The following is a 13,940-nucleotide window of genomic DNA, read 5'->3' on the forward strand; positions in this document are numbered from 1 at the left end:
GTAGATCTGGGTTGCAGCCTATTCCTCAGCTACTCCTAATGACCTGGGCTAACAGAAATGTCACACATTTAAAATGCACACACAAACAGAAGTAAGATGTACCTGCAATGCTGGTCCCACTGGAAAGATGCAAAGTAACTCGGAAAACAAACAAAAGAAGAAAGAAACACCTTTCTGTGGGAAGAGTAAAGCAAGGGGGAGTAAAAAACCCACAACAGAATGCAATCAAAATGGTCTCTTTCTGCTTTACCTTCAAGGTCCATCATTAGAAAAACTAGGGCATTTTGTTCAGAGGGCTGTTTTCTCATGTTCATGAGATTGCTCCCTTCATGATGGCTCTGAATTGTTGTTCACCATCTGAGCTTGCAAATGCAATGGGCTTCCCAGGCACCACAGGCTGTACAGCATACATGTGTAAGTTCTAAAATTCTGCTTCGGTGTGCACCACAGCCTGTACATCAAGCCCAGCAAGGTTTCTCTAACTAAACACACCTCAAATCCTATGCAAAACCTGTCCAAGTGGCCATGCTGCAAACAAGTCTAGCATCCAGTGATAAGATTAGGCTTTACACAGAATTAAATGCATTTATTCTTAAATGTAAGCTGATACTGGCTTTTTGCAAGGTGTCACACTTGCTCAGGCAGCAGGAGATCCCTACTCCATATCCTCTTCCATGCAAATAGGTCCAGAGCCAATCTCCCATTTCCCGTGAGAGCCTCTTCCAATGTTTTTATGAACTCTCCTGAGGCAGAAGTGCTTTGCATTTCTCTACTAAAACCATGTGGAAAAAAGGATTCAGGAAACAAGGGCCAAAGACAGAAAGCAAGATGATTGCAACACACATCATTCAACACACATTCATTGCTGGCTAAATTACCTTAACCCAAAATATTGTAATTAAGCAGGGTATAGAAGGCACTACAGAAAAGCTCAGAGTGTGGAGATTCTAAGGAGAACATGCATATGGCAATATATTCAAAAGAGCATGAAATAAATCACATGGCAAAAACTCCAAGTTTTTAAACAGAATGGGAAGCGATTCTGCTCTTCAATACCAGCTCCTGACATATGGTCTGTCCATCAAAGATTTTATCAAAAAGGACTTAATAGCCTTTCCCATTTGAACTGGATAAATTCTATATAGACAGAAATTATAAGATAGATACCATGTTTTTACTGTCTGATGTCTTCTGATAACAGCTGCTTTAAAAAGAAGTGGAACATTTCTCAAACATGGATGAATTCCTAGTCTTCATACACAGAGCCTCATGTGACTGTAAAGCCTGAACAAGCCCTTATGTTTTTATTCGTTGCTTTTCTTCTATCATCCTTCTTGTACACCAGATGGGACTGAAAAGCCTAGGAAGTATTTACTTTTCAAATCCCTGTAAAGAGAAATTGATCAGAAAATTACAGTGAAAGAAGAAAGCCAACTTACTCCTTTAAAAATGTCCCAGCTCTAGCATCAGGTGCAAATTGTTTAAGCAGCAGCAGAAGTCCCTGAAGAACTGATTATATTAGGAAAATGGGACTTGTATTAATAAATTAGTTTACTATCTCTTTTCAAATGTCCTTGATAAAACATAAGACAGCAAGATTTTGAAATTACTCATGCTTTTCATATTTAGATCTTTAGCTAATATATTTTACCTTTTACACATTACTAGTTTGCATTTTTAAATAGCAGCTGCTTCTCTCAAAATTTAAAACATTTTTGATCAACAAGTGTTTTAAGAAATCAATAATGGTAGCCAAAAAATTAGCTCTATAAATGGAAAAAAACAACACAAGATTAGAAGCACTCAGATAAAGAACCTTCTTAAACCATAGATAAGATGCATGAAGGGATGGTAAAAGGGTAGTATAGTATTTCAATGAAAATGACTACCTCTAGGTAGCAGAGGTGTTAAAAATCTCAGAGTCTACAAGCTTGACCTTGGAATTAACTGTATTACTGTGTATTTGAAACTATTATTTTAGAGCACTTCCACCCAAAAATATCAGCCCAGTCAAGCAAGAACCTTCACCTTGACAACAAATACTTCTGTGCCACACACAAACTGTCACAGTAATACAAACCATAAGCAGATTGGTGTGCAATTTAACAAATGAGCTCAAAAGCAGCCTGAAATAGAAGTGCTTCTAGCAATCATTTATTTCCTAAATAGATAAAAACCACCTTTAAAAAAAGCTGATTTATCTTTAAAGGCATCTATATTTTTGTGTAGAAATTTATCCAGTGCTGCTTTTTATCAGCAGCTACCTCTACAACTCAGAACACAGACACGACTGTCATACTTGCTAGTAAAATCCAGCTAAAATGGGTAGTGAAAACCACAAAGACATGGCTGCACAGAGCCAGACCAGAATGACCAAGAGGAACATAGGGTCAAAAGCAGCCTATGCTACAAAGCACTCAGAATAAATTCACATGTACTGCAATAAGAGTCTCCAGGTAACATTTTTAACATCAGCCTGGAGAAGAGGAAGCTACTGCATTGTGCTGCTTCTAACTTTACTAACATTTGGATGGCGTGGAAGGGCAACAACTTTCAATTTTGCTCTATGTTTACTTCCACCAAATCTTTAAAAACCAATCAACCAAACAAAAAACAACTTTGGTAACCTGACTCTAGAAAAGTTCTCTTCTCCTAAAAGTAAAGAGGAAGATAAGATGCATTTATGTCCAAAAGACTGGCTTATGATTGAGCCACAAAAAGTGGACTTGAAACCAGACCATTCTTAAGTGCTTTCAACTAACAAAATCCAAATTCTGGTACCCTGATGATACTACCATCTAAATTTGTGGTCTTTCACAATTTTATTTGTATTTTTAAACCCATTTCTACTATCTAATGCTGGCATATATTTTAATACAAAAGTTAATACAAAGCTTTCCTTTGACTGCATTTTCCTCAAAGTAAGAAGAGCAAACGGCTTTGGATATTATCTTTGTATAATGAGAGTAGAGTAGTTTGTGTTGGCAAAGGCAAAACGCTCCCCTTCTACTTACTGCTCCCTTTGAGACTTCTACACACTAATTCATTTTAGCAAGTGTCTTAACAGTGCCTCTGTGTTACACCACACCCACATAGCACTCACCTATACTGATAGGCTTTCTAATAATTTTTTTAAATTATTTTTTATTTTCCAGGTTTTCTGAGCATTTTTCCCAGCCTGCCTACCCCATGCAGTGTTTCCAAATAATGAGGGAAGAATGCCCAAAAGTTTGGCAGTCTTACATGAATAATTACTTAATAGTATAAGTTATTTAATATGAGGGGGAGATTTATTTGGCAACTTTCTACATCATTTAACCAAAATAAGCTGAACATCAGGAGTTGGATTCAATTATCCTTGTGAGTCCCTTCCAACTTAAGGATATTCAATGACTGCACAGACATTTCTCAGAAGCAAAAAACCCAAGAGAATAAATTAATACACATATTTTTCAACAGATAAAGCAAGCAGGGATCAATTGAATGAATACTTAACCTGCAAGCAAACAAAATCCCACACCTGAAGAAATTAAGCAGGTAAAACCTAAGTCTTATGATGCAGAAAAAGCCTGACTTGGAAGTTTTTTCAAGCAGATGCAATACAGGGGCTAAAACTGTAAAGTTATTCCACATGAAAAAATTGGTCTTTTGTGCTTGCTATTTGCACAGTTTCAGCACTTGAGAGGTCCAGCTCTGACCCAAGAGCTGCTATGCCATGGCCCCAGTCACACCAACCTGGGCAGAGGGCAGGATGAAATCAAATGGACTGGGAGAGCAGGGATGGAGAGCAGGAGCACCCAGCAAGCACCATGGGATTGACCCAGCACTTCCAATCTGCCCTGCACACCCATCACCACTTCAGCCTTTCGGCAGGTAACCAAATGTTTTCCATCAAGAGCAGGCTTGCACTAGAGCACCAGATCACACATTTATCACGTTACAGCACGCTTCTAATAAAAGACGGGTCCCATTAGAAACAGTTGGCCCACAGAAAAAAATGCCCCACTCAGCTGTGGACAAAAACATAACAGTAAATCTTGTTTAATATAAAAAGCAGGTCTCATTTAACAGGATCACAGAGATTCTGGAGTCTGACTGCAAATATGCAAGGAGTCATATTGTGAAAGTTCATGAAGACAATAAACAGTGTCCTGTATGTAAGGCAAATTATCACAAAAAAATACTAATACTGAAAAGCTAGATAAGAGATATGGTGTTAAGTAAAGTATTACAATTTGGATTCATCCACTGAGAGCATTTATTTATCAAAATAAAGTAACAACAGATAACCTCCTGTCTGCATCTTGCTCCCTACAGCCTGAGCATGCCAAAACACATCCTGTGCACAGCTGCAAGCATTTGCACTGACCACAAGAGAATAATAAAGAGAGAAAGGAAAACCCAGAAAAAATTAAAACCGTACATTTATCTAGAGTTTTTCCATCTAGTCTTAAAAATGCAAACCCCATGACCAGAACAAAAAGAAAAAAAAATTCAATCATATTATACCCTACATTAAGTCAGTGGATAAAATGATTACTTTTTCAATTTTGGATATAACTGAATAAGCAAAGCCCCAGCAATACATCACTACTAGCACTTGGAAAGGACCGATGCTTCATTTTGATGGTTAAAGTAATCCTGCTATGGGCACTAACAAGCTTTCAATCCAACTGGTATTTTTAAGCATCTACCCAAGGATGATTTCTGTTAGATTGGTACACCTAAATATATTTTAGTTCAGTGACCAAGACCAAAAATTAAAGATTAAAGCAACAGATTCCTTTCTCACATAGAGCAGAAAAGAACTTTGAATTTCCTTTGAGACAAACGGAAGTATGTTTTTAGTCATTTTACCTTTGAAATTAACCTTGCCTCCCTAAAGTCTTCTAATTTTGGACAAACGTTCATTTAAGTTTTTTTTAAAAAAAGTTTGTTTGAAATTGTCAAAACCTTTCAGCATGTCCCAAAGAAAGCCTGCAATGATGAAACTAAATGTTGAAACTTTTCAATTGCATGAACTAACAGACCAACTGTGACGTTTCTTATACGTGGCTATAAAACAATACAGAGGATGGATTACTACTCAGAACTGCTACAGTATTTCTGTACTCCTAAAAACTATTTTCAACTAATTTAGACAAGTAAATGTCCATAGGAGTCATGCAATTAACACACTTGCTGAGCAGAAAGTCCAAGCCAGGTACTAAAAACACCAAGGAACAAGAATTGAACCTGCCCCGACCCAGGCACACCTCAAACCCTGCCCTCCCTCAAACCTTGCCCCAGGCAGGAGCTCTGCAGTTCACAGAAGGAGGTTCATTTATCATTAACTTTACAGATCCAGCCCAGGGATGCACGTGGGTTTGTCCTCTACTCTGAAATGCCACTGCCCCTTTCCTCTGTATCAAGCATAAGTGAGACCTGGGAAAAGAGGAGCAGGAAGAGAAGGACTGGAGGGTGCCATGCATCTTGAATGGATTCTGAAACGCACTCAAATAAGATACAAACTGATTCCTGTGATGAAATTACAAAAAACCAAAAGCATGTGTATATATGTATATGTATGTTCTCCTAACTGAACTCCTATTATTCCCAATTATACTGCATACTCTGAGCATTTAGTGTTGCAACATGGACTGTGATGTATTAAGAATCATTTAAGAGATACCACAGGTCATCATCAGCCTTCAAAGTCTCCTTGCAAATGTTCTTTAAATGTATTAAATAAATTCTTAATCTAGTACAAATCCTTTTTCCACATTAAGGATGACACATTTTCCCCTCCCTCCCTAACCACACTTCAGCCGCTGGCAAGCAATACCCTGGAAGAGTATTTTTTCCATATGCCATTAAGGAAATATGTTGTCCATGCTTTCCATATTGAAAACTTACTTCTGGGATGACACAACTCAGAAAACTTTCATGAAGACTGGAGTTCACAGAAGGTCATGACAAGATACCCAGTTGAAGTATAAACTACAAAAATATCATGGGGCTGAAATCTTTATACTAAACATAAGTTATGCTTCGAAAAACCTTCAGAAATAACCCATGTCTGGAACATTAGGAAAGAAAAATAATTTCGAGGTGCAGTATAAGATACTAAAAAGTCACAGAGCTCACAAACCAGACCGCTACTTCCCCCTACCTTGCTTTTATAGTACTGGACTTCTCACCTCACAGATTTTGCTGTTTATTGAAGATTACTGCTTTTTATGGATCTTGTACTCATTTACACTCTCAGGTCAAAATTCAGAAGAGAAAAAGAACAACATAATCCGTTCATAACTTATCACATAGAAGACACTCAACCCATAAATACTTTGCTCTCCCTAAGAGCATGAATTTATAGAGGTGTTGCATGAAGATTAACTAGAGCAGTAGGGTTTGTAGAGAAGTCCCCACAGCAAACTCACTCCACCCAGCTTCTGCTCCTCTGAGGTTCTGTGTGCCCAGATTTACTCTTCCTTCATTCACAGCACTGGTTATAGAGACTGAACAGCCAAGAAACTCTCAGATGTATGTGACTCATTCCAAAGAACAGCTTGCAACTCCACATCAAGAAACCCTGGAAATCCTGAGCAGCCTCAATCCTCCTGGCTCTCAGCTCAGCAGGAACCTGGACTGCCAGGAGGTGTCGAAGAAATCCTGAGTTCCCATCAAGACCAGGAAATCTTTCTCCAGGCAACCCCCAAACCTTTAGTTCACCCCTAGTATTCAAGAAAAGTTAAAAAAATACATCAATTTTTGCAACCTGTGTATGGGAAATGAAAGAGGGGCCTAGATTGGCATAGCAAAGGAGGCAGAAGAAACAAGATCCATGACAACAGGTTGGGCTTTTTTCCACACAATCACATAACCAATTTACTCAAGAAAAGGGTTACGAACACACATGACCCTCCCAACAAGACTGTAGGGTACATTACAGAAGCTGGCCACCAGTGACACTCAAGTATCAAATGGATCCACCTGGCAGCCACTGAAAAATGGCACACAAACCTACCAAAAACAAAGTTCAGGTATAGAAAACACAAATAATATTCTTTAAATCCCTTTCATTGCTATAATTAGGTTCTCATTTTGGAAGTACAGTAGTTACATAGCCACTTACTTCAGCTCAGCTAAAGAGCCGTTAATTTGAACACTTGCAATTATCTGCCATCCCGAACGAGCTATTTCAGTGTTATACAAGTTACACTGAAGGAAAGAAGTGCATTCACACATAAAGACACAGTTAAAAATCTACTTGTCAACCTAATCAGGCTAAATTCTAAAGTGGCGTAGGAAGAGCTTTTAATCATGACTTGCAGGCAGTGCTGTGCTCGCCTGTAGAAGAGGCGGCAAGAACAATTCAAATACCCAAAAGGCACAAAGCAAAAGACTGCAGCCTACTGCGATTAAAAAATGACTAAGAGCCCTTTCCTTTCTTTGGCATGTTGCTCATATACTTTATGGGAAGAACTCCATCTTGTATTTCTATTCTGAACTTTTGTTTTAAAATGCATGTAATCCTTAGATACAGCAAAGCATGAAGTAAGTCTCATTCACAACATACCTACTGACTTCGGGAAAAATCAAAAATCTGACAGTGTTTGAAGGATATAAACAGAACAGCACATAGGTGCTACTTTATAGCTCATTGCTCATGGACCCTTCTTTTGTGAAAAGAAGGGAAAGAGAGCGGCTCTCAGCAGCCAAGTGAACTCAAATTCACTACTAACATGGACCGAGACTTCCTGACAATAAGGTCCACAGTGTTGTTCTACAGCTCACCCAAAAAAACTGCAATATACTTAAAACTTAAATAGACAAGGCTATCAGTTATAGAAATACATAATACTGGGTTTAACAGTTATGTTAAGCTAACTGGGCTCTTCCAATTTTTCATATCATGCCTGTAACTCAACTGTACAATTAAAAGGACAGTACTTCAGACAAGTAGCTTTTTTAAACCACAATTAAGTATTTACCTGTTCTTATGCAGGTATCAATTACCTTATTTTCTAGGTATCAAGTTTGCTTAAGCAAAGAATGCAAATTTCAAGGCAACAAATGTAACACTGGAAGCATTTCGGCTGCATCCATAATCTGACTGTCATGTCACTGATTAAAACCATTTCCCAGCTCCAGTTGGATGGCATGTACTTAGATGACCCCTAAAAAGTTTGACTGAGCTGTTAAAACCTCAAATGGCAGTGATTACATGATCTCCCCAACCTCTTCTGGGTTTTGGTCTCCTTATGCTTTGAAAGAAGTTCTTATCATTTGTATAATCTGTGCAGGCTGATGCTGAAAAGCACAACTGCTGCCTTTCTCATCCCTGTTTTAGCTGGCAAAAATGCACACACACACTAAAAACCTCAAAATTTAACACTCAGATAAACAAACTGACCTGTGGCTACAAGCATGAGACACATAGGAAGACACTCTTTAATACTTCTTCTACACCTGCCCTTTTGCTGATTGAGGTAAATTCTCCCGAGATTGCAAAGTAACAATCGCGATCAACTGTTGCCTCTGAAAAAAGCCTACCTGTTGGAAAAGCAGTGCACATTTAAAGCCTGTTCTAAACAACACAGTTCCTTTCACCCTTCCTGCTTTGGTTGTATTTTTCAAAACCTCTTTTCCTCTTTTTGGGGGCTATACTTAATTTGTCTGCTTTCTGTCATTTTGGCAGACAGAACACTGAGACCTTGGGTGATCCGCACTGAGCACAGGGCTGACATAATTTGTCTTCTCACACACTAAGTGAGATGGGCTGGGAGGGTTGCACCAATTAAAAAATAAAAGCTAAAACCATGATTATGCTTTCATAACCCACTGCACTATTACCCACCTGTTTCTTATTCATCTCAACTATGGTATTTTTCCTTTGTAAATTCACCACTTTATATTTTTGTCGACTGAAAATATTGAATTCAAACCACCCCAACACTCTGCAATCTTTACAGTGCTGCAAATCTTCTCCCCCACTTTCTTGAAGCAGAATTTTACAGAAGAACAACCTTGGACTAGGAAACACACCTGAAATGAAAAGCCTGGAGAGCAAAATAGGCTGGGCCGCATGAAAAAAAAATACTGGTGCACAAGAAAACAGCATCTTAGAGCTGTAAGGAAATAAATAAATGAAACAGGAGCAACATTTGGCTAACGTCATATTCAAAAACATTACTGAGTATACCCTCTGAAGTTGATTAATGGTGTACTTGCACACACATCTTCCCCAGGAAGATTTGTTTTAACACTCACGTCCCTTGGTACACCTCTCACATCAACAAGACAAAGTCGTTTCTTACACAGTTCTGTGCTTGCATGCTGCTCCTGCGGGGGCATTGCTGAAAGCTTTAAGTGAATTTCTAATCCAGTGGTCACAACCTGTACTTTGCAAACCTATAAAGACATAATTATTGCCTTTAATGGGACTACCTGTGATACACAAACATGTGGGATAGGAAAAAGCCTCCAGTGGCATGTGGCAGAGTAGTTACAGATCTTTTGCCTTGAAAGATAAACAGCACATACACACATGTTAAACTCACAAATACTTCTATACACTCAGCTACACACCCTCAATCCCACGGTGTTAATTTTCCTCCATCCCACAGAATTCAAGGTTTTAGTTCTGCTTTCACTACAGGAATGACTTCTTCATACAACTGTTAGACATTAGACACACACATATATATACCTGCTCTTCCTAAAGACCGATTTATTACTGTCCTACACCAAATTCTCTTGGGGGGATAATGAGCATGTGCTTTCAGAAACAAGTGCCTGGATTGCAGAACAAACCCTTTCAAAAAAGCATATCTGCATCTACAGAGCATTCACTGAAAATTTTCTTTATTTTTAGCAAGAGGGATGAAAGGTGAAACAAAAGTAAAAAAATAGTTAAAGAAGCAGCATGCCATCGGTGGTAGCTAAAGAGCTTTGAAAATACACCCGTGCTGTCCCTTCCAATGAAAAGCTGATGCCTGATGGAGACATTTCCTCTTTTCCACCGCCCTGCAGCCGGCGGGTCACCGCGCGGTTTGCACTTCCCGAGCGCATTCCTGCGAGCGGCACCGCGCAGCCCGCCCGGCTCGGCTTCCCACAGACACCTCCGGGGCTGCTGCCCTGCCCCAACCTCGGGAGCCCCGCAAAAGGGAGCCCGGATCCCCAGGGCCTCCTGCCGCCTCGCTGCTTGTGCTATAGATCACTGGCACCGCATTCTCTCCACCGCCCGGCAGCTGCTGAACGAAAAGAAGCGTTTCCAAAGCGGATTTGGTTCAGGTTTGACACTGAAAACTGCCTTATAAGGTATAAAAGCCCGAAAGCAGGAAGAGGCTTTGACAAAACTAAGGAAGTTCCTCTGCGCCTGCTCACTGGAGGGGGAGGGGTTTTTTTCTTCCACAGACAGAAGTAACATAGAATAAATGACATTATCCTCACATTAAAAAAAAAATAAATACACACGATCCCCCCAGACGGCGCCGGGCAGAGCGGCGACTCCCCCGAGCCAGGGCATCCCAGGGGCTCCGGGCACCGGCGGGAGCCGCGTCCTCGCTCGCCTCCCCTGGCCCCGGCAGCCGCACAAGGTCCCGCACCCCGGCCCGGGACCGAAGGGGGCGGCCCCGACCGGCCAGAAGGCAACGAGCTGGGCCACACCAGGACACCTCTCCCGCCGGGCGGAGAGCGGGGAAGGGAAGGCGGCTGGATGCAGCCCCGGCCCGGCCCGGCCCAGCCCAGCCCATCCCATCCCATCCCTCCCGGCACCGGCCCCGCGGCAGCTCGGGCGCGGCTCCCCGGCCCGGCAGCGCGACCCCCGCCGCCATCTGCAGCAGCATCGGCGGCGGAACCCGCCCGGCCCCGCCCCGGGCGGCCCCAAGCTGTCAGCGGCCGTGTCTCACCCCGTGCCGCAGTCCACCACGCAGGCCGGGAGCCGCCCTGCCATGCTGGTCGGTAGCGGCGGTGCTGGGGACGGCGGGCAGCCCTGGGCTCCGGCGGGGCTCGGCGGGCTGCGCTCGGCGGCACCGAAAGACTTCCGCAGGGCGGGCACTACCTCCGCCCCCGCCCGCTCGCTCGCTGCCCGGCGAGCCCAAGATGGCTGACCCGCCCCGCCCCGTGACGTGCGGTGGCGCGGCCTCGCCCCGCCGGGCGGAGCGGCGGCAGCGCCCTCAGGGCGGCGGGAGCGGCTGGGCGGCTGAATCACTGAATATCGCGGGCTGTCACAGGCTAGCACAAGCTAGCACAGGGTCAGGCGGGCTGGGAGAGACCCCCGAGATCGCCGAGTCCGACCGGTGACCGAACAGCACCATGTCAAACAGACCATGGCACTGCGTGCCACGTCCAGGCTTTCCTCAAACACCTCCAGGGACCGTGACTCCACCACCTCCACGGACAGTGCGTTCCAATCACAGAATTGTTAGAGTTGGAAGGGACCTGTGGAGATCACCCGGTCCATCCCCCCTGCCCAGGCAGGGTCACCTGGAGCAGTGACACACGAACGCATCCAGGTGGGTTCGGAATGTCTCCAGTGCGCGAGACTCCACACCCTCCCCGGGCAGCTGTGCCAGTGCGCTTCTGCCCTCGATGGAAAGAGGTTCTTCCTCACGTTGAGGTGAAACTTCTTGTTCTTTAGTCTATGGCCAGTGATCCTCGTCCTGTTGCTGGGCACCACTGAAAACAGTCTGGCACCATCCTCTCGGAACCTGTCTTTGAGATATTTATATGCATTCATGAGATCCCCTCTCAGTCTTCTCTTCTCCAGACTAAATAGGCCCAGCTCCCACAGTCCCTCCTTATAACAGAGATGCTCCAGACTCCTCATCATCTTTGTCCCAAAAAGGGCAAGGGACAATGTACTATTGGGGTCTGGTTTTCAGGTGAACAAAATACAGTCTGTTCTCTTTCTCTCTCTCTCCACCTTCCAAAACTCAGGCTCTGAAGGACAGAGTGCTGTGCACACCAGGTCTGGCCCAGTCCTTGCCCTGTGGTGTACTGCAGCCACACACTACTTTTTGTTTGTTTTCAAAGTATTTTAGTGTTTTAACACTTCTCATAGTGAGACTTTTAGGTATTTTCAATCCTTTGCCTGCTGCTCCTGCCTTGGCAATGAGAAGGCGTGAGCTTCATGGCGTAATCAGATGTCAAACTGTGAACAAATTTGGTAGTCCATCGAAAGGAGTAATTTTCATTGTCAGAACTCAGCAGGCACTAATGGATCTTAATGGCTCTAATAAGCATCACCAGGGGCCTCCACCTCACCGTCCCTGTCCCAGAGAACTGGAGACGCAGTTAATCTCGGCTCTGGCCCCTCACTCAGTTCTTGTCTGAGCTATGCTGTAGGTCTGTGCTGTCCTAGCCTCACTTGCTGGCTTGATATTAGGCTTGCCTTGCCCCTTCGGTAGCCTCCAGCACTGGTCCTAGTCCTGGTCTGACATCCTGACTTCACCTTGGAGCCATGAAGCTGCAGGTGGCCCCATGTCCCTCAGGGAACCCTCCAAGAATTCTCACAGTGGTCCTGCTTCCTTCTTCAAGCATGTTCTCTTCACCTGGCTTAACCTATCTCTAGTTAATAGACTCTTTGCCTTTTTTACTGGAGGGATAGGCTAGAGGCAGCGCCAATGCAAAGGAAGGACTAGGTACATGCCCTTCAGGATGAGATAGGAGGGAGCAAAACCATCCCTTTTTGTAGCAGCAGCCAGGCAGTTCATTTGGGAAGTTCAAGTCACCATCTGGCTTTTGTGGGCTGCCAGATCTTCCTGAGGAACATAAGCAAGAAAAGGAGATACTGAGAATATTAACATTTTTATTTTAATGTCAAAGCAAATTACGAATAGAACATTATGAGACATTTTAGAGATAATGAAAGGGATTTCTGCAGGATATTGTGTAGCTCGTGAGCTGTGCTGGGCTAGAATATTAAAGATGAGTATCTCTGAAAGCTTTTAAGAGAAAGTGCAAATAGCCCTTTCCTATTTATGTGCCGCTGTGTGTGTATAGGTAAATATTTATCTAAAATAAATACAGTTAGGATATAAACTACCATGTGGACTTTTCACTCTCCTCTCAGTTTTATTACCTGGTAGTCAGGGTTATACATGCAGCAGGTTCAACTGCTGCATCTGGCAGATAGAATCATGGAATGACAGAGCAGCTTTGGGCTCCAGCTGCTAGAGTTCAAGTGTCCTCCCAGAGGAGCACAAGACAAGGTCCAAAAACCTGAGGCATGTGGAAAGGATGGAGCTGGCAGGTCCTGTCCTGGCCATACAGCTCACGGAGCCAGCACAGAAGGGATCAGCGCCACTAATTTGCCCAGCTGCAGTCAGATTTAAACAGAGCAAGTCTTTATTAAACAGACCAGTCTTTATTACCTAATATTCCCAAATAATGCTCCTGATTAGTCTTGCTAAACCTTAATAGCAAAGCCAAAGGGCAGAGAGTAGAATGGCTATAAAAGTATGCTGGAGGCTTTCTGCTAGCAGAAGCATCATTTCACTATAAAACTTTAAATCACACCCAAAAGCACTTACTCTAATGCGCTCTACAGAAAATATCCCGGAGCTGGATTTATCTTTTCCTCTCTGTGAATACAAGTGTTTTCTGGGAAATGGTGGGGCACTGAGCAGAACAAAAAAGCACTGCAGGTCATATGGAAAGTGAAACAACTCTATTAAGCAACTCCACTGCAATCTCTTGCTATCAGTGTGTGTTCTTCCTGAGTCTGCATGAAGAATGACATTGAAAAAGAGCAGTGCTGGTGCATTTTGATTTACTGAATTACAGTGGAATTTACATTTGAGGACCAAAAACCATAGGATTTCTCTCAGTATTGAGGTGCCAAGTCAATCACAGTTTTGCAAGGGAAGGAGTTGAAAGACTGAAATCCCTGGCCATGAGATCTCATGTTTCATTTTATTAATCCTTCCAGATGCAGTTCTTCAGGTGGCTGTGAA

The 13,940-nt window shown here is 42.9% G+C and overlaps 1 protein-coding gene across 1 annotated transcript in view; it reads right to left on the reverse strand.

The window, feature by feature from the left end:
• Positions 1-11,018, reverse strand: part of ACTR3 (actin related protein 3) — a 29,432-nt gene extending 18,414 nt beyond the window's left edge. The window contains exon 1 of the mRNA XM_082284888.1: positions 10,893-11,018. Coding sequence (XP_082141014.1) covers positions 10,893-10,936 — 44 coding nt within the window. The 5' untranslated portion in view covers positions 10,937-11,018. The remainder of the gene's footprint in view (positions 1-10,892) is intronic.
• Between the last annotated feature and the right edge of the window lie 2,922 nt (positions 11,019-13,940).

Source organism: Coloeus monedula (assembly GCF_965178545.1).
Source record: "Coloeus monedula genome assembly, chromosome: 7".
Taxonomy (NCBI): Eukaryota; Metazoa; Chordata; class Aves; order Passeriformes; family Corvidae; genus Coloeus; species Coloeus monedula.